Consider the following 26,591-nt stretch of genomic DNA (forward strand, 5'->3'; position numbering starts at 1 on the left):
GAAGGGTGAGTTGAGCACACGGAGTGAGGGCCACTTTCTCCTGCAGACCAGAGGCTTGTCCCCTGCCTCCCAGCCACGGGCTCCCCTCCTCCCTTCCTCCCTGGCCTGTCCTCACACGGCCCCAGGCTGGGAGCAACTCCCCACCCTCTCTGGACCACGGTGCTGGGGCCTGGCAGCTGGAGCCAGGATGCCCAGGGAGGGGCTCCTCTGCCCGGGTCCTTGACTCAGTTTCCCTTTGACAGGAAAAGGATTTCGTGCTGCCTTCTCTTTTTGTGTGTTCCCCAGTCTGCAGGCAGGTGTCCTCCTGGGAACGTGAGGTTGCATTACATTAGGGACACATCCAGAGCCCCCAGCCCCTCCCCGACGCTCCTGATACAGTGGCCACTGTCTGACCTGTCAAGCAGAGGACGGAGTTGCCCCATGCCACCATGGCAGATGTGCACAGAGAGCCGCAGTCCAGTAATCTACCGTCCAGACTTGACCACCACACGTCCATGCCCGGTCTTAACACACACATGAGGATTTTCCACACTTGCATACTTCAGTTTGCAGATTTTCCTCTGTGTTGTTTTACACACCCAAACACTCATTTGCACACAGAAGCTTTTACCCTTCACTGCCATCCTCTGCTCCCATTGTGGGATGGGATGGGGGTAGGGAGAGGCGTTAATCCCTGGGGCCTGAGGCAGGAGGGGTGAGGGTGGGGGTGCTCCCTTCCGCCTCTCTGGGCTGCCAGAGGGTGCAGGTGCTGCTGAGGCTGGCTGGGGCCCTGGCAATCCCCAGGATTTACACCAGCTGGGCCCCAAGCTCGGCATTCCACTGGGTGGGGGCTCTGCAGTCCGCTCCCGTCTCCCCAGGTAGAACCCTGGTGTCCCCTCTCAACCCTCGTGGGGCTCATACTCACATGTCCTTCTTGGTGGGTGTCCCCAAGCGCCCCAGGCCCTCATGGCCCCCCTCCCCGCCTCCAGTGATGCCACCTCTCAGAGGCAGTAGGTGTCAGGTCTTCAGCAGGCCATGCCTGTTATGACTAAGTGCACATTGTGTTCAGGAAACAAAGCCAGACTCCGCTGCCCTGGCTTTCCCTACACCCTCACACCCAGGAACATGCTCCCAAGCTCCCCCTCCCAAACCATCTCCTGTCACCTCTCAATATAGCTCCAGAGTGTGGAGGTGGGTAGGACGGATGGGGGTCGACTTCTTTGCTTTCCACCAAATATGTGGTCTCTCCCCCATGGTCCTCAGCTCCCTAGGGCCCTCCACTGCCCCATCATTGGACTCAGGAATACATATCTGTCTCCAGGGGACTTGTACCCTATATCCATGTCCTTGGGGGGACCCTAGTCAACCCCACTTTCCCATCTCCTGCAGGTTCATATGCCAACTCATTTCCCCCTGGGATGAAAGCTACTTGTCCCCTGCTCCAGGTCACTCGAGGACCTAGTATGCAAGCCGGGGGTTTAGTCTGAGGCCCAATGCGTCACTGCCTGGTTCCCATTGCCCTGGGGACGTGATAAGGGGCTGAGAACATCAGGTCAGGCTGGGTCAGGACCAGGTGACAAAGACTAGGCTTTGTCCTCAGGGAACCCTATGTCCTGAGCAAGCCAGACTGGTATAGATGGAGTTGGCGGGTGGTGAGAGGTAGGCAGGCGGTTCCCACTGTTTCCTATGGAAGGAGGAAGAGGGGAGGGCTTAACTCAGTTCCAGGGTTCTGCCCCACCCGTCTGGTCTGGTTTGCCGTCCTCTCCCTATCCTAGCCCCCTCTCACATCCATCCCTACTCTCTGTCCTCCCGAAGCAGCTCCTCATTCTGCCAGGAGTCCTGGAGGGTGAGCGTGCCGGTTGGACACTCCTGCTGCAGGTAAGGAGCCGAGGAGAGAGGGCCAGCTTTGCCCTGCCTTTGCCTGGCTCCCTGTATGTCTGTCCTTCTCTGTGTCTGTCTCCCTTCCCCTCTGCCTGGTTCCCTGTCTCAAAGTTGGACCTGGGCTCCCGTTCTCCCTGGCGCCATATTTCTGTGCATCGCACGATCTGACGTGCCTGTATTTCCTCACATCTCTGCCTTTCTCTGCCCAGCCTCTACTCACCCTCTGCATGTCCCATCTCAGCCTGCACATCCTGCTCCTGGGTCTTCATCCACTTCTCTCAAACCTAACTGTTCTCCACTTTCCTGATTTTGCCAGCATCTGAGGGTGACCCAGGATTCTTTCCTTTGCCCAGTACCAGACCCTTTTGGCTCTTCTAGCTTCTCTATCCAAGGCTGGCCCTCTCTGTCTCCTCTCCCACCCCCTCTCAGCACCCTCCTTCGGTGGCCTGTCTGCTGCATGGTCGCTGGCTGTTCTCTCTGCCTCTGTTTTCTGCTCTGGAAGCTTGGATTCTCTGAGTATCCCCCACATCTCCCTTTTCACATGTGTCCCTCTCTTTCCTCCACTTATCTCCTCGTTGTTCTCCAAGTCTGTCCTAGGAAGACTGGTGCTAGGCAGGGAGAGTGGAGGAGGATGTGAAGAGAAAGATGGGACAGCCTGTGGGTCTTTCAAGGGCACCCACCTCACTTCCTCTATATTTTCTCTCTGTTGGTTTCCTTGGTCACCATCCTCTGGGTTCCTGAACCTTCTCCCTCTCTCTCCACTGCCCACCTCCTTAGGTCTTTCCTTTTTCCTTCCCTGTTCCCCTTCTTTCCTCTTCCTCTCCTCCCTGGAATGGGCACTTACTCTAGCTGCTGCATTGGGAGCTCAGAGCCCAGAGGGCCTGGGAGTGGCCATGGGTAGTACATTGGGAAGGATTCAGGCCAGGGCCTCCTCAGTCCCTGTGCTCTGTGGTCCAGGCTTTCCCTAAGCAGCCCAGGTGCAGCACTGAGTCTGGGGGAGGTGGAGGACTGGGCTTGTTTAGTTGAGAGGGAGCTTACTCCTTCCTCCACTTTTCAGCCCTCTGGTGATCCTCCCCAGCCCCTTCCTTCCCCAGGGTCCTGCTCGCTGTGACTCTCCCCAGCCCCTCGTTTGCCTGCCTCCCCTCCAGATGACCTGCTCTAAATGGGCCAAAGAACCTCCATCTTCCAGCAAGGCCAAAAGCTATGGTAGGAAGTAATGAGGGAGAGGAATAGAGTGTCTTGGACCACAGGCCAGGTCCCAGGTGATGGGGAGGTGGGCTGGAGTGCAGTTCTCCTGGTCATGGTGGGAGGTAGTCGGAGACAGTAGAGGCTGTGTCTGGAAGGGGAAGGAGCTATGGATGCTAGTCCTGTGCCCTCTCAGACACTTAGCTCACATGGGGACTGGGGGGTCATTACTTTAAGTGGGTCATGCCTTGGAGGGCACCCTCACACACTAAACTTCCTTCCCGTGGCCCAGCCCAGGTATTGTCAGCAGTGGGGGGCAGTGTGGATCACATCAGGGGCGTAGGTCAACACAGATGGGCTCACGTGCTCTAGGAGAGCTTTAGGGGCATCTCTAAATCTCCTTTAACCCCGAGGGTCTCTAGGCCAGGGAGAGGGCTGACAGGAGAGGTGTCATCTGCTGAGAAGGAGATAATTGGAGAACATGGCAGTGCTGCACCAAGGAAGTTCGGAGCCTCCCAGGCTCCCCAGGGAGGCCTCCTGGGTCTGGCCTCCTCCCCTGGAGCCCCCATCCCCCACCCCGTCCCGTGGTCATGTCCTCGTGTTCCTGTGGCTGCCAGGCTGTGAAGAAGAGTCTAGAGGCAGGATCTCACTTCAAGGAAAATTGCTTTATTCTGCTTCTTCCAAAGGGGCAGCTCTCCAGGCTCCGGGACTGGGAGCTTTGTTGCACCCTCAGGATGGGGCAGACCAAGAAGATGTGGCGCGTCTACTCCTCATTCAAGCCCTTTGGGAAGGAAACACAGTCCACACTAGCTCCGGAGAGGTGGGTGTTGGGCAGGGATGGGTACAAGCAGCAAAGCAGAGGTGGGCACCGAGGTGGGGAGCACCACTGCGTGGCCTGAGGGAGGCCCCAAGGTGGTGGGAGATGGGCCCTAGGGGTCAGTGTGGAGAGGAGGGCTCTGGAGGGAAGGGCCCTGGGGTCAGACGGAGGGACGCTGCCTCAAGGACAAGGTCCTCTGGGACGAACATCTCAGGTGGGAGTTACAAGACTGAAGGTCTAAACCAGGTGGCAGAGAAGCAGAAATAGCTGTTGGGGGAAGTTGGGACACTCTAAATGTGTGTCAGTTAGGGTTTCTGCTGACCACCGTAGGGCTGGGAATCAAAAACCATTCAAAGTGAGAGTGGGAAGAACCTTAAAAATCATGGAGGACTGAGTTACCTCGCCTCTGGGGCTGTGGGGTTTGGCTGCAGGAGTAAGTGAAGGGGAGGAGTCCTGGTGTGAGGGGCTCTGTCTGAGGGGCTGTGGGGTTGCTGCCGTGGGGGGAACCCACCTTGGCGCCGATGTCGCGGCTCTTGGCCCGCAGCTTGTTGACCTGGGACTCGGCGATGTCCGCCCGTTCCTCAGCCTCATCCAGCTCGTGCTGCACCTTGCGGAACTTGGACAGGTTGGTGTTGGCCTGTTCCTCCTGTGGGGGTTCAGGGGATGAGAGGATGAGGTGAGGAGCCAGGGGTTATGAGACTGCCTGGTTCCCTCCTCCAGGCCTGGGCCCCAGCAGGGTCACTTACCGCCTCCTCAGCCTGGCGCTTGTAGGCCTTGACCTTCAGCTGCAGCTTGTCCACCAGGTCCTGCAACCGCAGCAGGTTCTTCCTGTCTTCCTCTGTCTGGGGGTCGTGGGGAAGGAGGCGGGCAGCAGTGAGTATGGCATGGTCTTAGGAAGCAGTATGGCCCCTCCCGCACTCATCGGCTTTACCCTGAAGGTAGTATCCTGACCCAATTCAAGTTTCTGATCCTCACCAAACACTTGAGTTCTCCTTACAATTTCTTATCAAAAACATATGCATACTTTTAATAGTATGTGCCAACAAAGAGTCTAGGGAGCTGATGGGCCTCCTGAAATTGCACACAAAATTATGCATGGGCCTTGTTCTGGAAGTGGGCCCTGGGGGGTTCCTGGGGCCCCACGGAGGATAAACCCAGCATGTGCTGGCAGGAACTCTGGGACTGCAGGCCTGATGGCATTTCCTGGACTGCTGGGAAATGACATAGACTTGATCTAGGTTAAGGACAAGTATGCATAGAGGGATGGTGACTTTCTGGACTGGAACGGAAACAAAATCTAATTGATAGTCTGATTCTGGAAAACACCATGAAAGCTAAAGTCTATGCTTCCCTGAGTAATTGAAAAGTTCTGAGATTCATTCCAATGGCTTTGGTGTATTTTGGTGGTGATGATGCCAGGCTAAGATCTGGCTACATATTTGCTTTCTGGTCATCTGTGCTGGGTGAGCTCTGCTGGAGCTCCGGGTGTGTCCTGAAGGGACAGGTTGATGGTGAATGTTGATTGGGAGCTTGAAGGCCAGAAGGCTCAGAGACTGTCCCCTGAGCCAGCGGCACTTAGGGTAGAACAGGGCCTGGCAGAATAGAAACTGGGTAGCCATAGGCTGTACTCCGGCTCTTTGCCCTCTAAGAGGCTAAGAAAGAACACTTCATCCCTCTGAGGTGGTTGTCACCCTGGCTTCAGACCATGATGCAGAGGGCCCCGTCCGGGAGCAGCTGCTGGGTCCACACCTGGTAGGTGAGCTCCTTGATGCGCCGCTCGCTCTTCCTCATGCCCTTGACCGACTCCGCGTTGCGCTTCTGCTCAGCCTCCAGCTCGTTCTCCAGCTCCCGCACCCGGGCCTCCAGCTTCTGCAGCTGCTTCTTGCCGCCCTTGAGCGCGATCTGCTCCGCCTCGTCCAGCCGGTGCTGCAGGTCCTTGATGGTCTGCTCCATGTTCTTCTTCATGCGCTCCAGGTGCGCGCTGGTGTCCTGCTCCTTCTTTAGCTCCTCCGCCATCATGGCGGCCTGCGCATGGGAGAGAAGTGATACTCGGTCTAAGTCTTCCAGTCCAAGAAAACCCTGGCGTGGAGCACGCAGACCCGGCAGGGGGACTCACATCCGTGATGGCCTTCTTGGCCTTCTCCTCGGCGTTCCTGCACTCCTGCACCGCCTCCTCCACTTCAGTCTGAAGCTGGGACAGGTCTGCCTCCATCTTCTTCTTCTGGTTGATGAGGCTGGTGTTCTGAGGGTTGGGGTGGGCAGAGCAGGAAAAGCAGCACTGAGCATCCACGCCTGCCTCCTGAAACTCATCTGCGGAGTCCTGCCTGTGCTCCCCTCTGGGACTGCCCAAGGGCACTGCTCACCTGGGAGTGGAGCAGCTGCACCCGCTCGCTGGTCTCGATCAGCTCCTGCTCCGCCAGCTTCCGGGACCGCTCCGTCTGCTCCACCACGGCCCGCAGCTCCTCCAGCTCGGCCTGCAGCAGGTTGTTACGCCGCTCCACGATGGCGATGTTCTCCTTCAGGTCGTCGTTGGCACGGACTGCGTCGTCCAGCTGGATCTGGGTGTCCTGTGCATCAAGAGAGATGCATGAGGGAGGGAGCTGGGCTCAACCCATCAGAAGGCTGTTAGCTGAACTGGATGCTGCAGGGAGCCTGTGGTGGTGGCTCGGGCAGGGCCTGTGGGAGGGGTCAGTGATGGTTCAGGGGCAGGAGCGAGCTGGTGCTGTGATGGTGGGATGCCACTGCCCCTCTCTGGATGAGGCGACTTCCTGCTTCCAAAATCACCGTGTACCTTCAGCAAGCTCTGGAGGCTCTTGACTTGCTTCTGGGCCTCGGCAGCCAAGCGGTTGGCATGGCTGAGCTGGATCTCCATCTCGTTGAGGTCGCCCTCCATCTTTTTCTTCACCCGCAGGGCCTCGTTGCGGCTGCGCGTCTCTGCATCCAGGGAGGTCTGCAGCGAGTCCACCACCCGAAGGTGGTTGCGCTTGGCCTGCTCCATCTCCTCGTCCTTCTCTGCCAGCTTCCGCTCCATCTCTGCCTTGATCTGGTTGAACTCCAGCTGGGCCCGGAGGATCTTGCCCTCCTCGTGTTCCAGGGAGGCCTGGAGGGGGTTGGGAAGAGAAGGTCTGAGGCATTCAGGGCACAGGATGGGGCCAGGGGGCTGTCCATGAATCGTGGATACAAAGTCAGCTCAAGAGTGGTATAAGTGGTTCAGTCAAAGAAGCAGGAGGAGGAAGAAGAAAAGAATTTGAAAGGAAAAAAAAGGCCTAAGAGAAGGTGATTCAGGCTTTTATAGAGGAGAGTGAGCTATAAAGACAAAGAGGAAAATGAAGAGAGTGGTGTTGCCAAGGAAACAGAGGCAATCAGGCACAGAATGTAAAAGCTCAAAGAGGGAGGCAGAGGTGAAAAGAGGGGGAGTGAAACAGGAAATCTTGTCTAAGATGTAATAGGTAAAATGTCTGTGTGAAGGCAAGTGAGTGACCGGTTCTTTCGTTCATTCCCCAAAATTTATTGAGTGCCTACTAAGTGTCAGGCACTGTCCTAGGCTCTGAGGATGGGCCCGTGAACAAAGGAAAGAGGAGATGAGAACAGGGACCATAGCCTAGCCCTCAGCTTCTTCTCCCGCCCTCTGCACCTCCTCCACTCCGGTGTGCGCACCTCGGCCTCCTCCAGGGCCGACTGCAGCTCCATCTTCTCGGCCTCCAGCTGCTTGCGGACCTTCTCCAGCTCGTGGATGGTCTTGCCACTGGAGCCCAGCTGCTCAGTCAGGTCGGAGATCTCCTCTGTGGGAGGGGCGGGCAGCTCAGTCGGGGGCTGCCTGCTCCGACGGGGGAAGGCCTGCAGGAGCCGCGGGGCGGCACCACGTGCGGACCCGCCCTGCCCCGCCCCTCCCGGCCTGCGCCCGCACCCTGCAGGTTCTTGTTCTCGCGCTTGAAGGTCTCCAGATGCTCCAGGGACTCCTCGTAGGCGTTCTTGAGCTTGAAGAGCTCGGTGCTGAGGGAGCGCGCCTCCTTCTGCGAGGACTCCAGCTCCGACTGCGACTCCTCGTACTTCTGCTTCCACTCGGCCAGGATCTGCGGGGACCCGACGGACGGACGCGGCTCAAGGGGCAGCCGCAGCCCCGCCTCCGGGACCCAGGTCCCCCTCCTAGGCCCAGCCTCCCCTGGCCTCAGCCTCCTGGGAGGATGTTCCTGACTCCAGCTTGTCCACCTGTTCTGTCCCCTGGCTGCGGCCCCCAGCCCGGGCCCACCTTGTCGAAGTTCCTCTGCTTCTTGTCCAGGGCGGCGGCGGCCGCGTTGGAGCGCTCCACGTCCACCATCAGGTCCTCGATCTCGTTCTGCAGGCGGTGCTTGGTCTTCTCCAGCGAGGAGCACTTGGCGTTGACGGCCTCGACGGCCTCCTCGGCGTCCTGCAGCCGCTGGGCCAGCTTCTTCCTGCCCGTGTTGGTGAGGGCGGGGGAGTAGTGGTGGGAGTGGGTGGGGAAGATGGAGGGTGTGGATTTGGACAAGGGGAAACATGGTGAGTCTTGCGGAAAACAGTCTTTGAAAACTCAGAGGCGTTGTTGGAGAAGCCTGAGGACAGGCCCAGGGGCAGACAGCAAGGCAGTTGGAGGGTCTGGGGGACAGGGTGTGAAGACCCACAGCACCCAGGGAGCCTTCTGCGAGGCATCCCTCCCACCCTGGGCCAGCCTCTAGGCTTGCAGACTTGGAGGACACATGCAGTCCCAGCACCCCGCTTCTCACCTGCCATGGCACCCTGCCCCAGGTGGGAGCACTCTGCCCTCAGACAAACCTTTTGTTCGTCTTATATTCGGATGAGAAACATAACGCGAGCAAAAAGCTTTCCTGAGAGGAGAAGGAGGTGGGGCCGGGGCAGGGTCCTCTGCATTGTCAAAACCTAGCTTAGCATCCACCCCCTCAGCCGGCCCCAGTGAGCAGTGGGCTGGGCTGCGGCCTGCTGACACAGGGGCCCCTGCCAGAGGCAGGCTGCCCGGGACTCACTTGGCCTCCTCCAGCTCCTCGGTCCTCTGGATGGCATCTGTCTCGTACTTGGTCCTCCACTGGGCCACCTCTGAGTTGGCCTTGGACAGGACGCGCTGCAGCTCGGCCTTGGCTTCCGTCTCTTCCTCGTACTGCTCCCGCAGCAGGTCACAGTCGTGCCGGGCCGACTGTAGTGCGTGGGCCAGGGCGTTCTTTGCCTGCGAGGGGTGGCACCGAGAGGGGCTCAGCTTGCCCTGTGATGCACTGCTTGTCTCCCCACTCTAATTTCAGCATCCTCCCACAGTCTCACCTGTTTCTAAATCCCTAGTGGACCTGGAACAGTTTACCAAGTACTGTTAACAAAGTCCATACAGTGCCGCACTGTTTACAAAGTGCGTTGTGCCCACCCCCCTCATGCTCCTCACGCAGCAGGCTTTACCATCCTCACCCCCATTTTACAGCGGAGGAGACGGAGGCTCAGAGATATTAGGCAATTTCCCCAAGGTCACCAAGCTCTTAAGAGGCAGATTACGATTTGAGCCCTGACCTTTTTAAAAATTCATATTCTTTCCCCTTTTTAATGAGCCCTGCAAAGTGCTCGAAATAGAATCCAGTTGAGTTTCTTTCTCCAGTTTTCAGATTGCCCTGCAAATCCCAGGACCACTTGTACAGTTCCTGCATCCCATACCTATGCCCAGCCAAGGCCATCACGGCTCTCTAGTTTATTTCCTCTCTTCATCTCATTCCCCCCACCCCCACCCCCACCTCTTACCCCATGCCCTCCCGAGATGGCTGCAGAAAGGCAGAGGGCCTCTGAGTGGGAGGTAGAATTAGGCGGCATATGGTAGGGCCTGGGATTCTCAGGGGGCTCAGTGGTAAAGAATCTGCCTGCTAATGCTGGAGACACAAGTTCGATTACTGGGTCTGGAAGATCCCCGAGAGGAGGGAATGGCAACCCATTCCAGTATTCTTGCCTGAAAAATCCAATGGACAGAGGAGCCTGGCGGGCTTCAGTCCATGGTTTTGCAAAGATTGGACTTGACTGAATGTACACACACATACACATACACATGGTAGGGTCTGGGCATTTTCTTTTTGGAAAATGGGAAAATACTGGGTAGACAGCAAGCCTCATTCTTGGGAAAGAAGTGATGTGGATGCAAGGCCAGCCAGTATGCTGGACAAGTGGCCTGACTCTTGGCCTCACCTTAACCTCCTCTTCCAGCTGCCGCTTGAGGTCCTCTAGCTGCTGCGTGTAGGTGAGCTTGCCTCGGGTCAGCTGGGAGATCAGCGCCTCCTTCTCATCCAGCTGCCGGGACAGCTCACCTGGAGAGGCATCGAAGCACACTCAACTCTCAAGGGCCGGTCACTCCTCTCTCCCCCACCCCTCCTCTAACCCTCAGGTCCCATTCTCTGGAGAGATGTGTGCATACCCAAGCCTGGATTGGCTCAGGAACTCAGAAGACAAGAGTAGGGCTCACCGTTCTCGGTCTGCAGCTTGGCCCGTTGGCTTGTGAGGTCGTTGACAGAACGCTGGGTCTCCTCAGCCTTGCTTCGGTGCTCATTCATCTGGTCCTCTAGGGTCCTGCACATCTTCTCCAGGTTAGCCTGAGATGGGAAGGAGAGTTATACGGTGTATGCAGGGGGCTGATGGGGTGCGAGCAGTGCAATTAAAGGAGCAGGGAAAGAGGAAGGCATAGAGGAAGAGTCCAAGGACAGGGTAGAAGAAGGAAGCAGGAAACTGAACAAGACAAAGAGAGGAGATGTGGACAGAAAGCAGAGGCAGGTGGAGGGAATTGGAGGAGAGGAGAGGAGAGCCGGGCCCACCTTGGCCTTGATGATCTGCTCCATGTTGGACGTGACGTCGTCCAGCTCCAGCTTGAACTCACTCTTCTCCTTCTCCAGCTTCTGCTTCACGCGCTGCAGGTTGTCGATCTGCTCGCCCAGCTCGGCCACGCTGTCGGCGTGCTTCTTGCGCAGGGCGGCCGCCGTGGCCTCATGCTGCAGCGTGGCCTCCTCCAGGTCCCGCCTCATCTTCTGGAACTCAGCCTCGCGCTTCTTATTCATCTCGATCTGCACGGACGTGGCCCCGCCAGCCTCCTCCAGCCGCTCGCTGATCTCCTCCAGCTCCCGGGACAGGTCTGAGCGCAGCTTCTCCACCTTGGCCCGGGCCGTGCGCTCGGCCTCCAGCTCCTCCTCCAGCTCTTCGATGCGTGCCTGGGCGGGACACGGAGGGGGCTCAGACCCAGCCCCTTGGCCCTCTATCGGAGCCCCCTCCCAGGGCTCTAGAAGGCTCCTGGCTTGTCAGCTTAGTCCCACCAGGGGACAAGTAGAAATAAAAGGATCACCTCGGTGAGATGGTTTGGATAGTTGAGTTAGCCTGCCTTTGGGCCAAAACATGCTACATTCTCTTTATGGGAAGGAAAGTGGCTGAAGGACAAAGGGACCAGTGTTCCAGGGACAGTTTAGGCAGTTTTGTGGCAAAAATAATTGAAGTTGGAATGAGAGAGTCAGGTTCGTCTGACCGGACAACTAAGACCCAACACAGTGTCCACTCTAGAGGTAAGAACTGAAGTCACAGCCCAGCTGGGCTGAAGGGTCCTGAAAAGCCATGGGGAACAGAGGAGGACATATAGATCCAGAGATTGGCAGTGCGCTCCCCATGGTCACCAGCTAAACAACAGCTGACATAGGAAGCTGGGATTTCTGTCCTCAGACCGGTGAGTTTTTCCAGATCTCTTCCTATGTCATCCTTGGATTAGCCGGCCCTCCTGGAAGTGCTCCATGGGGGATTTGTGATAGCCAGCATCTCCCTTCACAGGCACAGAGCCAGTGCCTGTGATGCTGGGCGAGAACAGCCTGGAGGAGCGTCGGGAGCCTGAGGACCAGCCCAGGGGCCTTACCTGAAGCTCTTTGAGCTTCTTCTGCAGCTGACTGCCCAGGGCCTGCTCATCTTCAATCCTCGCATTGAGGGCGTTCAGTTCAAAGTCCTTCCTGTGAGGAAGAAGGGACCGTGAGGCAAGGAAGGCTGATCAGGCTCAAGGAGGGGCTGCCAGTGGTTGGAGATGATAATGAAACAAATGAGGAGCAGGATTTCGTGGGAAAAAAAAAACCACAGCTTCCAGGGCTGTTGTAGGGTCCTTGAAAGTGTAACACCTGCTGGAGGATTGAAGTTCAATAGGAATTACAATAGGAAGAGCACTGTAGGTGGAGAGGTGAAGTGACAAGACCTGGGCTCCAAGATGATCCCTTCTTTGGTCTGTAAAATGAGGGCATTGGACTAGATCAACTCAAAGGCACCTTTTAGGTCTGATGGTCTTTAATTCTGTCTCTGTTACTTTGGGCAATTTGGTAACCTTTCTGAGCCTTCCTTTCCTCTTTGGTAAGTGAGGTTAAAGTACCATTCTTAAAAGGTCATTTGAGGATCAGTGGGATCATATATTCATTCATTCAGTAAGTACTGTGCCTGGGGAAGTGTGAAGACTTTCTGGGGAGGCTGTTGATCAGGATGAGTCTCAGAGGCTTTCAGAGTCCTGACCCTAAAGCAACAGAAGATCTTTGATTATCGAATATGTCCCACAGACTCACTCTTTGCCAGGTGTGAAATGTGAATCTACACATTTTGGAAGGTCTTGCAATAAGAATTGGAACCACAAGACCATTGAACAAAGAAGCAGCCAGACCCTGCACTGCTCACGTATGGTGGCTGACTGAATTTCTCTGTGGTCCTCTGGGCTCTCTGTGAAGGACCTGAAAGGACTTTCCTGAGAGGCTTTTGTGTGGAACTTTCCTCTGTGTTAAGCAACTGGTCTCCAAAGAGACTTGTGTATAAAGGGGGCAAGTGCCCAGCAGGAAGAGAGGGCTGGAGGGATCTGGGTTAGACTTTTGCCAGGGAGGCCTGCTGGGCCCTGATGTGCGTGTCTGGGGGAGGAAAGCTTTCTTCCTGGAGGCTCTGCCCACAGTTTTGCACCCCCGTATGGAGGCCGCATGAAGCTGTTGCCTCTGAGGATGGATCTGTTGGGTCAGCTAGTATTGCCATGGGTGGAACAGGCTGCTGGGTGTGGGAGGAGGATGGGTGATGGGGCAGGGAACACGCTACTTTTTGAGCCGCTCATCCAGCTGCTGCTTGTCGTTCTCCAGGTCCATGATGCTCTCCTGGGTCAGCTTCAGGTCACCCTCCAGCTTCCGCTTGGCTCTCTCCAGGTCCATTCTCACCTTTTTCTCCTGCTCCAGGGATCCCTCCAGCTGATGAAGAGAAGGACCAGTGTGACCTGTTAGGCCAAGTATCCTGACTTGATAATTTGGGAACTCATTCTTTTTGGGGTTGAGGGATCCTCAGAGGTGTCAAGACTTGGGAAAACTTCCCCAGAATGGGCCAAATATTGCCAGGGGGCTGTGAGAGAACCTAGCATGAAGGGATGCTCAGTAACTATGATAAATGACTGAATGAATGACTAGGTTAAAATCCCAAAGCTACTTTCATTTAATCTGCATCCTATAAGCACCTACTGGGTTCCAGGCCCCATCCTAGGCACTGTAGACACAAAATTGAATAAAACCAAGTTCCACCTAAAGGCAGCTTCCAGTCTGTGGCTGGGACCAATACTTCAATAATGATAACACAGAGCAATAAAGAATGATTCAGGAGAGATATACGCGAAGGACTACCTATGGGAACAGTGATCACTGAGTGCCAGATCCTGGCTAAAATATTAGAAGTCCAAAGATCCTCAAGGAGGATCTTTGTGAAGATCCCAAGGGAAAATTCCCAAGGAAATTTATTATGTTTTTATGAGATAACCCTCTAAATTCTGTGGTTGAAGACAGACATATAGGCTTGAACCTAAAGTGAAGGAAGGAAGCCCATCTCTACTGTTGATCACATCAGCAAAATGAGATACATAGCTCAGAACTGATCACCCCTCCCCTTGTCTATTCCCCAGTTCCCTTCTAGAAAGGTATCAGGAGAAGAAGCACTCTCTAACCCCACACCCCCAAACACACACACACATGCACGCACAGACACTGATGGACCTGGTATATCTAGGCCCTTGTAACAGTCTACTTACATCGTCCACATGCTGTTCCAGCTTGACCTTGGCCTTGGTCAGGGTGTTGACCTTGTCCTCCTCAGCCTGAAGGTCATCCAGGGCTTGCTGGTGGGCCTCTTGCAGAGCTTTTTTCTCCTTGGTCAGCTTAGCAATGATCTCATCCAGCCCAGCCATCTCCTCTGTCAGGTTCTTCACCTGTTGACCAAGAACCCCATCCGCTTTAGGGCTAAACATCACCAACCCGGAGACATCCATGGAGACCTCCAAGGCCAGGGGCCAGGACCACACTCAGGTCTGGGAATCCTGAGACTCAGTCTGGAGTCAAAGGGAGCCGCCCTCACCTTGTTCTCTGTCGCGTGCTTCTCCTTCTCCACCTTGGCCAGTGTCAGCTCCAGGTCATCAATGTCCCTCTTCAGCTCAGAGCACTCATCTTCCAGCTTGCGCTTCTTGGCAGTGAGCTCAGCGTTCATTTCCTCCTCGTCCTCCAACCTCTCGGTCATCTCCTTCACCTTTGCCTCCAGCTGGATCTTGTTCTTGATCAGCTGGTCACAGCGTTCTTCCGCATCAGCCAGGTTGTCTTGTTCCTGAGGGCAAGGTGCAGAGGGGAAGCTATTCGGTGGATGGGGTAGATGGCAAAAGCTTGGAGGGACAGGCTCCACCTTCACTGTAAGAGGGCAACCCCAGGATCTCCCCAGCTGAGAAGAACCTCAGAAGGATGGGGAGAGGAGGAGTTTTAGGGCAATGTGATAGGAGCACTGGGGAATGAGAGCAGAGAGGAAGGGAACCAGAAGTCTCTTTATCTAGCCCTCTTCCTCTGGTCTCCTCCATCAAAGGGGAGGGAACTGCATTTGTTGATGTCAGCACTTCGCATATTTACAGCCTGGTGAAATGGGCAGCTTTATTCCCTGTCTAGAGATGAGGACATGGAGACCCAGAGATAACACATCATTTGCCCAAAGTCACAGAATTATTAAGCTATGGGTCCAGGTTAAATCCTGATGGAAAACCTGTGTTTTTAAGTTAATCCTTTCTCCCCTTCCCTTTCTTTCTCTTTGGAGGCCTTTGGAAGTGTTGATTCCAGAATTCTCTGCTTATGAGGGCACAGGATGGTGACCCCCAGGTAGGGAGGTGCAGGGTGTGTGGGAGATGTGGGCAGGGGCCTGGGGGTCTTACCGCCTGCACTTGGAGCTGCAGGTCATTCTTTTCCTGCAGTAGGGACACCATCTTCTCCTCCAGCTCCTTGCGCCGAGCCTCTGACTTCTCCAGCGCCTCTTTGAGGCGCCCAAACTCCTCCTTCATGGTGGCTATTTCCTTCTCTGTCTCTGCGCTCTTCAGCAGTGGTTTGATCTTGAAGAAGAGCCTCATCCACGGCCAGTTCTTGACCGCCATGAAGGCCCGAATATTCCACTGGATAATCAGCAGGGAGTCTCTGCAGGGGCGAGCGAGAAGGTCGGTGAGACAGCCTCTTCCCTCCTTCCCGCCCAGAGGCCCTGGCTCCTCCATCCATCCTGTGACAGTGAGGCACCCCCACCCCTGCCACGCCCACCGCTGCTGTTGGTAGCTGTGTTGTGGCCCTTTGTCACTTGAAGGTCTGGGGCGCTCTTTCTCCGTCCACTGCTCTGAGCCAACCTGGGCCTTCGAGGCCTGAGACCCTCCCTTTAACATCTCTCACCTGCGTTCCAGCAGCTTCTTGAACTCCATTCTGGAGAGCACACCTCGGGACTGAGCCTGGATGCGGGTGATGATGCGGCTCAGCCTTTCATCTCGCATCTCCTCCAGCAGCCCCAGCAGGCCCGCCTTGAAGAACACCTGCAGGGAAGTAGTGTGTGGACATGACTGGGACAGGCAGGAGGGGGATGAAGTGGGGCTTATCTTAGGGAGGGTGACAAGGCAGGAAAGAACTGGAGGAAGGAGGTCAGTGGCAACTGGAGCTAGAATGGGGGAGCAGGGCTGTCTGGTCCGTGGGGAGGGCTAGCATGTGGTTCAGTAATGCTTGTGAGTATTGGTAAAATGATGGTTGGTAAAAAGAAAGGAGTCATAGAGCAAAAGGACAAGAGAGGTCTCCCTGTAGTCAGTTCGTTCCCTCCTTTTCTTTACCTTGGTGTGGCCGAACTTGTACTGGTTGTGGTCAATGTCCAGGGAGCCCAGCAGCTTCTCTGCCCCTTTCCTGCTGTCAATGAACTGGCCTTCGGGGATGGCCGCTGGGTTCAGGATTCGATACCTGGGAGAGAGGTGCCCCGTGTCACCTATGTTCTGCAGTGATCGGCTCTGCCCACAGAATCCAAGGCCACTCGCAGTTTCCGCGTCCTGCTAAGGCTGCCCAGGCTCCCCCGTCCCCTGGGCCCTGCAGCGCCTGGTACCCACCTCTGCCGGAAGTCCCCGTAGAGGATGCGGTTGGGGAAGCCCTTCCTGCAGATGCGAATGCCCTCCAGCACGCCGTTGCAGCGCAGCTGGTGCATGACCAGGGGGTTGTCTATCACCCCTGCGGCAGGAGGGAAGGGAGAGGAGTGTGTGGGGTGAGCATGGGGCTAAGAGCCGAGGGTTCTGGGTTCTGATCTTGGCTCTGTCATGGACGGGCTTGTAACCTTAGCAAGTCAGTATTTTTTTTTTCTTGCCGTAAATTTTGAGAGTAACCAAAAGGCTTTCACAGTCCTTATTTTATAGGGTTTATGCCTATTTTCATAGGTGGTAGCCAGGGCCAATATAGACCATTTTCTAAGCCCTAACAGGTTAAGGGACTTGACCAAGATCACTGAACTGATCAGAGCAGAGCCAGGCACCGGAACCCAGACACCTGAACTCCTCCATCTCCTTATGATTCAGAAAGGGAGAAACAATCCTTACATGTCTCATCAGGGGCTGTAAGGCACTTAGGAGGGAATGTCCATCAAAGTAGTTACACATTACCCTGAGCTACACATTCTAAATGGAGGGCAGCTCTGGGGCCAAGGTGGGAGGCTGTGTGTGAGCCTCTCTGGGGAATAGGAGGGGAAGAATGTGATCTGGAAATCTCCATGGTGGGAGCTCAAGAGGTGATCTAAAAGACCCTGCCCCTGGGGCAGTACATCTCAGCAGTGGGCTGGGCCTGGCTTCTTGGGCTTACCTGGAGACTTTGTCTCATTGGGGATGATGCACCGCACGAAGTGGGGGTGTGTGGAGCGCAAGTTGGTCATCAGCTTGTTCAGATTCTCCTGTGGCCCAAAACCCAAGAGGGAGAAGTTAAGAAAGTGAAAGAGAAGTAAGAAAGAGAGCAGAGGGGAAGGAAAGGAAAGAGAGAATGCAAGGAGCTGGAGAGTGAAGGAGGGCTAGGGGAAGATACGGAGGAGGAAACGGTGGGAGGTGAAAGGGATAAAGAAGCCAGGGGAGATGAGAAAGGAGTAAGAGCCGAGGCCAGCAGATACAGGGGAGAGAAGACAGGGTGCAGAGGGTCAGGAAGGGACTGAGGAGACTGAGTGGGAGGAGTCAGGGCTGAGCCAGGCAGGGGACAAGCAGGGCTGGGGTGGTGCCGATCACACACTCACCCTGTGCAGAGCTGACACGGTCTGAAAGGATGAGCCTTTCTTGGCCTTGCCTTTGCCCTTCTCAATAGCTATGGAAGGGAGAGTCAAGCAAAGGAGACGAGTGGGCATGTGCAGAGTCAGGGCAGCAGGTGAGGAATCCCAACCTCTCTCCACATTTGGTTGCAGGCCATGGTCTTTACTGTGGGTGCTCCAACTTCTCTGCCCAATTCCCTCACTGCATCTGTAAACCCCGGGGCCCAGCCTGACACAGAAGTGGTGGGGGGCTAGCACTTGACCTGCCTCAGAACCACAGTAGAAACCTGCTCTCGGTCCCTGGGTCCCAGTCTCCACTTACGTGAGTCAAACCCAGCATAGTTGGCAAAGAGGTTGCTGAGCATCTTGAGGGAAGACTTCTTGTACAAGTCCACCACTGTCTCGTTGAGCGGGTCTTTGTTTTTCTGCAGCCAGCCTATGATGTTGTAGTCCACCGTGCCGGCATAGTGGATCAGGGAGAAGTGGGCTTCCGGCTTCCCCTTGATGTTGCGCGGCTTCTGGAAGTTGTGGGACTTGCCCAGGTGGTTGTCGTACAGCTTGGCCTTGAAGGTCATGTCGGTGGCCTTGGGGAACATGCACTCCTCCTCCAGGATGGACATGATGCCCATGGGCTGAGTGGGGAGAGGAGAGCGTCACTGAGCCTGCTTCGAGCAGATGGAGATGGACCCTGCCTGCTCTAGTGTCGATGGAGATGCCCCTTTGCCTGTTAGCTGGTACTTCGGCTCTCGGGAGTTACCTGTTGACTGGCACCTGTTCAAACCTTCCCAAGGTGGTACTTTGATTTCAAAGGGACCTTTGTGAACGTCTGGGAACATGGATGCTATAGGTGCTTTACACCCTACTCCATCGCCCAGATCCCTGAGATGTTGGGGTTGAAAAGAAGTGCTGTCTTATGTTTCCCCACGCCACCCTCAGACTTCCTGCTCCTTGATAGGTAAACCAGAGTCAGTAAACACACAGGTGTGGGAGGCCATCCCTGAAGTGCCCATCCTCTGCATGTCCACTCTCAAGCTTTGGAACTCAGCTCTCCAGGACCACCCTGTCCCGGGTGGCAGGGATAGCACAAGGCTCTGGAAACTAGGGCTCGGGCTTCTTCCGTTAGCTAGATCACGATGCCCAGAAGGGTGGGGTGGCCATTCTTCTGGGGCATTCATGTGTGTGGGGCGTGAATGGAGAGTTCAGGCAGAGAGGCCGAGGCAGCACCTTCTCGATGAGGTCGATGCAGGCCTGCAGGTCCATGCCGAAGTCGATGAACTCCCACTCGATGCCCTCCTTCTTGTACTCCTCCTGCTCCAGCACGAACATGTGGTGGTTGAAGAACTGCTGCAGCTTCTCGTTGGTGAAGTTGATGCAGAGCTGCTCGAAGCTGTTGAACTGCAGGGCGGGGATGGGGAGGAGTAGGTCAGGCGGGCAGGGCTGTGTGGCGTCCAGCCTGGCAATGGGTGTGGCTGGCCTCTCTCTGGTCAGGGCAGGGAGGGAGCGCCCCCTGAAGACACATGGCCATCTCCACCCCTGGGGAGCCCACGGCATTCCCCGGGGCTTGGCCAGCGGTGGCTGCCTGTGTGAACCAGTGAGTTCCTATTCTCCCAGACCCTGGGCTCCCCACTCACGTCAAAGATCTCGAAGCCGGCGATGTCCAGGACACCTATGAAGTACTGGCGTGGCTGCCTGGTCTCCAGGGTGGCGTTGATCCGCGTCACCATCCAGTTGAACATCCTCTCATATACGGCCTTGGCCAGCGCCCCAGTGGCATACGCCACCTGGAAGGTAGGGGAGAAACCCACATGAGAGAGTGGTGGGAAGAGTTGATTGCAAAGCTCCCACGGCTGCACCGGGCCAGCACTTCTGCCGTTTAACACCTGAAGATGACCCACCTGCTGGACATTCTGCCCCTTGGTGACGTACTCGTTGCCCACCTTCACCCGAGGATGGCACAGCCCCTTAAGCAGGTCGGCTGAGTTCAGCCCCATGAGGTAGGCGGACTTATCGGCCTCTGGAAGGAAAGGGCAGACGGCAGAGTTGGAAGAGGGACGCCTCCTCCGCAGACGAAGGCTTCATGGCTCCACAGCTGTTCCCCGCACCCCTGACTCCCACCTTCGGTGCCGTCAGGCTCGGCCTGCTCCTCTCGCTGCTTCTGTTTGAACTTCATGTTTCCAAAGTGCATGATGGCGCCCGTCAGCTTGTACATGGAGTTCTTCTCCTCCGTAGTGAAGCCCAGCACATCAAAGGCATTCTGTAGGCAGGACCCATGGTGGTGGACCCCAGAAAAGGGAGTATGGAAGGTAAATGAGACCCCTCTGCAGTTGAGCGAGATCTTATCTCCTGAATCTCTGTGGGTGCTGAGACTCCCATCCCCAGTGGGGAACCCCACAACTAAGCTGGGAAGTATAAGAGCCAGGTGGGTGTGGACTGCCTTGGCCGGGGTATCAGCAGTTAGGCTGTTCTCTGGGGCTGCTCTGGATGACCCACTAATGTTTCCTACTTCTGTCCCTCTTCTAGGCCCTTCCCTTACATCCATGCTTGGGTCTCCCATATGTATCAATACCTGTTCTTCACCTAACAGCCTTCTCTAGCCCCACGGCAGCTGCATGACCACCACCCGCCCCTTTCCCTTAGTAATGCTTTGTTTTTTGGCTTGTCTGTTTCTCTGTCCATGGCTTTCAACCCTCTCTGCTTTGATTGAAAATACCAGTCACTGGCCCACCCTGTCTCATCTCACCTGTATCCCAGCACACTCAGGACACAGGGCACATTCTGGCCCTCAGGAAGGAACAACAGCCAGCCAGGGTCTTAGCTCTATTTCTGGGCCAGTGAACTGGACCCATTTGCCCCTCACCACCAATCCCCTTGCCTCCCAGCTGTGTCCTCACACACTTACATCAGTGGCCATGAGCTCTTCAGCATCATCAATTGAGGCCACAGTAGTCTCTCCTTGGGAGATGAATGCGTAGTCATAGGGGTTGTTGGTGATCAGCAGCATGTCTGGGGGGTGGGAGGAGAGACGTTAGAATGGGGGCTCAAACCCCTGGCCCTCTCTGGGGCTATCTGCCATGACACATGACCTGCGAAAGAGCACGTGATAGGGCTTAATGGGGTCCTACATCCCATGGAACTGAATCCAGCCATGTGATAAACCCAGGGCCTGTCAACAAGCAGCTGCAAGTGGAGGGGACCAGGTTGCCATGGAGATAGTTGGTCTCAGTTGGTAGCTGTGACTCACCCAGCAGCTCCGGCTTTTTGTTGGACAGGATTTGGTAGAAAATGTGATAATCTCTCTCTGCTTTCAGCTGGAAAATAACTCTGGATTTTTCCAGAAGGTCTGTGAATAGGAGGGGAGAAGAAAGAGAAGAAGAAAACGTTAGGATTTAAGTATAAGGAAATAGAGAAAAAGGACTGATAAATGTAGAGAACAGGACAGAGGGAAAGGGAGAGACAAGAGAGGGAGAGAGATGCGCCCACAGATGCACAGAGATCACACACAGAGATGGAGATGGGAGACGAAGTCCCAGGAGCAGTGGAAGGTCCCAGAGAAAGACACATAGACATGCAGAGACAGGGATGGAGAAAGACCAGAGGAAGTCTCAGAGGGAGAGGAATATATAGACCTAGAGACACAGAGACAGGGAGAGAGGAAGAGAGACGGAGGGGCAGAGCTGGCCAGTGACAGAGAGAGACTGAGACGGAGACAGTTAGAGTGAGGGCGGGGTCAGGATGAGTCCTAGCAGATCTGTGACACTCACAGGTCTCGATGTCTGCAGACGCCAACTTGCCGGTCGCCCCAAAATGGATTCTAATAAATTTCCCCTGGAGACATGGAGAAAAGTGGTGATGAGTTGAGGGAGGGCTCCTGTTTGACACATCCCTTGACCAGCCCAAATCCCAAGTCCAAAGGCAGGGCCCACTCACAAAGCGGGAGGAGTTGTCATTCCTGACGGTCTTGGCGTTGCCAAAGGCCTCCAGGGCGGGGTTGGCCTGGATGATCTGGTCCTCCAGGGTGCCCTGCGGAGGTCAAGAAGGATGGCAGGTGAGAGGCCTCCTCCTCCTCCTCCCTTTCTGTGATACAGGCCCTTGGAGGACAGTAGGCTTACCTTGCCTGTGGTCTGCTCCTTTTTGCTGCGGTCGCCAATGGCGGCAATGACCGCGAAGTATTGGATGACTCTCTTGGTGTTGACCGTCTTCCCTGCCCCGGATTCTCCGCTGTTGGGACAGTCGGGCTTATTAGGCAGTGAACAAGCATTGTTTGAGACCACAAGCCTCGAGTCAGGAGAGATTGCCTAGCTTTATTTGGCAGGGGGAGCCCTGCAGCAGGAAGCCACCAGATAATATGCATCCCAGCCACACAGCTGTGCTCTGACATACACAGGGTCAAGGGTAGCAACTAGGAAGGATGTGCTAGAAGAAGTGGGTTTGGGCAGGCGGGAGACCTGGGTTCGATCCTTGGGTTGGGAAGATCCCCTAGAGGAGGGTATGGCAACCCACTCCAGTATTCTTGCCTGGAGAATCCCCATGGACAGAGGAGCCTGGTGGGCTACAGTCCATGGGGTTGCAAAGAGTCGTGAACAACTGAGCGACTAAGCACAGCTCAATATGGTCTCGGCTGGGCAAGGTCAATCAGAGGAGATGGGCCCAGGCCATTTTGGAAAAGAATGGGTGGTGCTGGAAGAATGGGGAGGGTTTCTGAAGGGAAAAATGAAGGAAAATGAAGAGGGGAAGAAGACATGGTGTTCCCAGGCTTATGGATAGATGAGTGATGAATCAGAGGGGCATGAGTGAAGGAGATGGGAGAGGAAAAATAAGAGAGGGGTGGGGAGGAGAAAGAAAGGGGAGGAGCAAGGAGAAGGCCAGGGTCAAGGCCAGAGCTGGCATTAGAAGGTGGAGGGAAAGAGAACTGGGAGTCTGTGCATGGGGGCTTTGGGTCCTGACGGGGGCTGGGCTCAAGGAGATTGTGGAAGGGAAGAGGAAGGAGCCACACTCACGTGATCAGGATGGACTGGTTTTCTCTGTCTGTGGGGAGAAGATGGGGAGGACAAGTCAGGAGTTGCACGGGCTGCTTTGTGCTCTCCCCACCCTGCCCCAGCTCCCTGCCTCTCTCCCAGAGGCCTGAACCCCTCGGGAGGAGGGGCCAGCAAGAAACCCTTCGCTTGGGGCCTGTCACCTGTCAGCATGTACTGGTAGGCGTTGTCGGAGATGGAGAAGATGTGGGGCGGCGCCTCACTCCTCTTCTTGCCCCGGTAGGCGGCCACCACCTCGGCATTGTACACCGGCAGCCACTTGTAGGGGTTGATGGTGACGCAGAAGAGGCCCGAGTAGGTCTAGGGGAGGAAAAGAAGTGAGTTGATGAAGTGATGAAGCGGGAGGGGTGGCAGTTTTCGGAGTTAGAGAAAGGTCTTAGGAGAGGGAGAGAAAGGAAATTGTATGAACGCAGTCCATCTGAGCAATCCCAACCCTCGGGTCATTAGAATGACCTGAGGGTGTAGGTGGGCTTCCCAGGTGGCGCTAGTGGTAAAGAATCCACCTGCCAAGCAGGAGACACGACTTTGATTCCTGGGTTGGAAAGATCACCTGGAGAAGGAAATGGCAACCCACTCCAGTATTCTTGCCTGGGAAATCCCATGGACAGAGGACCTTGGTGGGCGACAGCCCTTAGGCTCACAAAGAGTCGGACATGACTGAAGCAGCTTAGCACACACAAAGATGTAAGGATTAGGACAGAGTGAAGTACTGCCTGGGCACAAAGGACAGACACGCTGGGCTCCAGGAAGTGGACATGCTTCTTGGAGCAGGAAGCCACTAGATTCAGAGGGCTGTCCGGGGGTGCACTCACATAGATCATCCAGGAGGCGTAGCGCTCCTTGAGGTTGTAGAGCACCGCAGGCTCGTGCAGGAAGGTCAGCATGGCCATGTCCTCGATCTTGTCGAACTTGGGTGGGTTTTGCTGCAACACCTGGTCCTCCTTTACAGTCACTGTCTGCAACAGCCCACGGACAGGGATGGGAGTTAGGCAGGTTATAGGAGAACCATGTTCATGAGAAAAGAATCCAGGGTCCCAGAAAAGATAGACGGGATGTTGGGGATGAGAAGGGCTATTTGGAGAGAGTAGATCCCTACCCAGAGGAAGGGAGAACCAGATCTCTGTGGGGTGCATCCTGGTGGCACCCGCCTCCAGGCACCCCAGGCCTGGGGGGGCATCCAGGGTGGCCTCTCACGCTGGCCCCGCCACCCACCTTGCCATGCTCCGTCTCGGCGGTGACTTTGCCACCCTCTCGAGACAAAATCGTGGCCTTGACGAACTCCTCTTTGTCATCAGGCACAAAGACGTCCTTCTTGAGGTCGAAAGGCCTGGTTTGGGCTTCCAGCCGCTCCTTCTCTGACTTGCGCAGATAGGGGGCGGCCTCCCCAAACGCGGCCATCTCCGCGTCCACCATGGCTGCGGCTGCAAAGGGAGGGAGAAGGAGCTGACTGCCCTTCCCTCCACTCTTCTCCCCTGCAGCAGGAGCCCCAGAGCCTAGCACAGTGCTCATGGGTCAGGAGGGGTCACCGAGAGTCCCTCATTCCTTCAGCTCATCTCCTAGCCCTCGCAAATCTATCAGGGCAGAGGCGGAGGCTAACTTGGTCCAGCCTGGGGCCCTCCTAGCGGAGGGCAGAGTGTCCTGGTCTTCTGGGAACAGGAAGCTAACTATACACACTACACACATCTCTGAACCTCTTCACCACCTGACTCCTTCACTAGTCACAGGTAAGAACTCCTGGCCATGCTCCCTAAGGCGAGGCAGAAACTAGAGTTGTGTGTCTTCCCAGATCCCTCCACCCGTTCTTCGGCTCTCCTTACCTTGGCTTCTCGAACGTGCCTTCGAGAGGAAAGGGGCTCAAGGTGGCAGGGGCCTGTAGAGAAGGAAGGTTGGTCAGGGCTGTGTCCCTGCCTCACCCCGGCCCCACCCTTCAGCACCCCTCCACCCCAAGGCCTGAAAAGGGGTGGGCGGTGGTGGTGGGCTTCTCTGGCCCTGCTCTCTCTCTCGCTTTTCCCACCCAGGTTCTTGATGTCACCTCAGTGAGCCCCTCACTCCTCACTCCTGGCCGATGGCCCTGCCCTGGCCTCCCCCATCTAGTGAAGCTTGCCTTTTTGAGCCACCTGACATACAACCAGTGGTCACATGGTTGGGGCATTACAGCCTACAGAGCATTTTCATGCCCGTCCTCCTCCTTAGTCCTCACCCCATTCTACAGAGGAGGAAATCTAGGTTCATGAGCTTGCTTGTCCAAAAACACATCACAGTAAGTGGTGGAGCCGGTACTTGAACCCAAGTCTCATGACTCCGGAGCCAGTTCTCATCCATCCTGTCCCCATTCTATGGTCAGTGGTGGTAGATGTTGTCAAAGAGGAGCCCCCGTGGGCATGTTCTCATAGACACACCCATGGCACAGCTGAATGTGCTCCACAACAGGCATGTGGCAAGCTGTACATTCAGTCTGTGCCCAGCACAGAGACCGTGTCAAGGGCATGAAGACAGGACACCATATTCCCGTGCCCGGGAGCAACTTTTGCAGGGGGCACACATACTCCCACGGGCTTGACTCCCAGCTGCACACACGAGCCATTGTGTGTGTGTGAATGTGGGTAGTTACCCAGTGCAAACCTCACAGAACTAGCTTTTATGCACAAACTTCTTAAATAATTGTTCTCTGCTGTCCTCTTGCCGTTTCCTACATGTCCTTGGGCCTGATCATAAACTCGTCTCCCTGTTGATATTTCTGTGTCTCAGTCAGTGAGGCACATAGCCTCCCTCACCAAACATTCAGACAGACAGACAGACAGACAGACAGACAGACACACACACACACACACACACACACACACACACATACACCCGCTCTGGTCCCACATCCTCAGTCAGACACAGACACCTCCCCCTGTAACACATGAGCCCCCCATTCCCCTGGCATGTACACACACGTCTAGACCTGCCCATGCTTTCTCAGTGACTGGACCTGACACTGTGCATGAAGCCCTGAATGCAGTGTGCTGTTCCTAGAGGAGCCCCTTCTTAAACCTGGGCCCCTTATCCCAGAGGAGGGCCGCCAGCTCCCAGCCCCTACCTGAGAGCAGCAAGGAGAGAAGACTGGAGCGCAGGAGAGAGCTGTGGAGCCGACCTGGACAGGCGGGGGCTGTATATATGGGGAAGCAGGGCGCCCCCACCCCCACCTGCACCCAGTCCCCAGCCGGATTTAGAAAGGACTGTTGTCACTAGAAGCATTTCCCCCAGGCTCCCCCCTCCTTTCCCAAACTGTGCTCCCCTCCCCCCCCTCCAGCTAGGAAACAATTGGAAGTGGTCGTCATTGTTATGGCATGGAGTGAGCAGGGTCTGATTCCAGGGGGCGGGGAGGGCTCCAAGTACAGCCAAAATATCTCCCAGGCCAGGCCTCACATTCCACAGCTGGTGGGAGGGGGAACTGACCACGACCACCATGACCTCAGGCAGGCCCTCCCTGCCCTCTTGGACTACTGCCCTCGCAGCCCCTGCCCCCGGGACCAGCCTGGTCCCTTGCATAGTGTCCTTCCTTTTCCCTGGCCTGGGGCCTGCACCCAGCCGTGAGATGGGATGGGGCTGAGAGTCAGCAACCCCAGAGCAGAGTTGGACCCAGGGTAGGGGCTAGGTGGGGGCAGCTGGGAGGAGGCGTCCCAGCCAAACGGCAAGATGTACAACCAGAGAGCTTAGAGATGGGGCCTCTGGCTCAGGCACTGATTTCCTTGGACGGCTAGGCAGTGTGTGAGGTCACCGAGCCTCAGAGCCAGACAGGCCTTAGTGATGGGTCCAAGCCCTTCACTTCATGAGGAGAGGAAAAGCCATCATGTAGCCAGTCAGGGCAGCAAGATTTAAGGAGGGTAGGGAGCAGCTCAGGAGATGGGGCTGGAGCCCAGCCTGGGGAAGGAGCCTGAGAAGGAGGGCTGGGGGGTCCGAGCAGCCCAGGACCCACTGTGTGCGGAGGGCTGGCTCTGGATGGTCGTGGGTTGGAGCCCTTTGCCTGTTTTCCTAGCCCTGACCACAGGCACTAAATGCCCCATGTCAGGGCCTAGACAACACAGCTGCTGTGATCTAGGAGGGGCTGTGCCTGCCTGCACCCTGCTTGTGTTCTGTAGGGGTGACCT

The 26,591-nt window shown here is 56.0% G+C and overlaps 1 protein-coding gene across 1 annotated transcript; it reads right to left on the reverse strand.

Annotated features, from left to right (window-relative positions):
* Positions 1-3,691: 3,691 nt before the first annotated feature.
* LOC122704695 (myosin-7) lies at positions 3,692-25,647 on the reverse strand. The gene is made up of 40 exons (XM_043919589.1): positions 25,541-25,647; positions 24,276-24,328; positions 23,671-23,879; positions 23,271-23,414; positions 22,602-22,758; positions 22,423-22,450; positions 21,535-21,643; positions 21,353-21,445; positions 21,187-21,250; positions 20,667-20,765; positions 20,325-20,428; positions 19,541-19,679; positions 19,321-19,439; positions 19,057-19,206; positions 18,650-18,820; positions 17,748-18,057; positions 17,414-17,481; positions 16,996-17,083; positions 16,257-16,374; positions 15,990-16,113; positions 15,565-15,701; positions 15,066-15,321; positions 14,234-14,476; positions 13,911-14,087; positions 12,941-13,086; positions 11,745-11,835; positions 10,669-11,058; positions 10,323-10,449; positions 10,049-10,167; positions 8,863-9,059; positions 8,112-8,295; positions 7,770-7,935; positions 7,520-7,644; positions 6,654-6,962; positions 6,226-6,429; positions 5,979-6,104; positions 5,612-5,887; positions 4,609-4,704; positions 4,374-4,508; positions 3,692-3,826 (listed from the first exon to the last, which is right to left on the reverse strand). The coding sequence occupies exons 3-40, from the start codon at positions 23,869-23,871 to the stop codon at positions 3,809-3,811; spliced, it is 5,808 nt and encodes a 1,935-aa protein (XP_043775524.1). The 5' UTR covers positions 23,872-23,879; positions 24,276-24,328; positions 25,541-25,647; the 3' UTR covers positions 3,692-3,808.
* Positions 25,648-26,591: the final 944 nt, after the last annotated feature.

This window comes from Cervus elaphus, chromosome 12 (assembly GCF_910594005.1).
Source record: "Cervus elaphus chromosome 12, mCerEla1.1, whole genome shotgun sequence".
Classification (NCBI taxonomy): domain Eukaryota; kingdom Metazoa; phylum Chordata; class Mammalia; order Artiodactyla; family Cervidae; genus Cervus; species Cervus elaphus.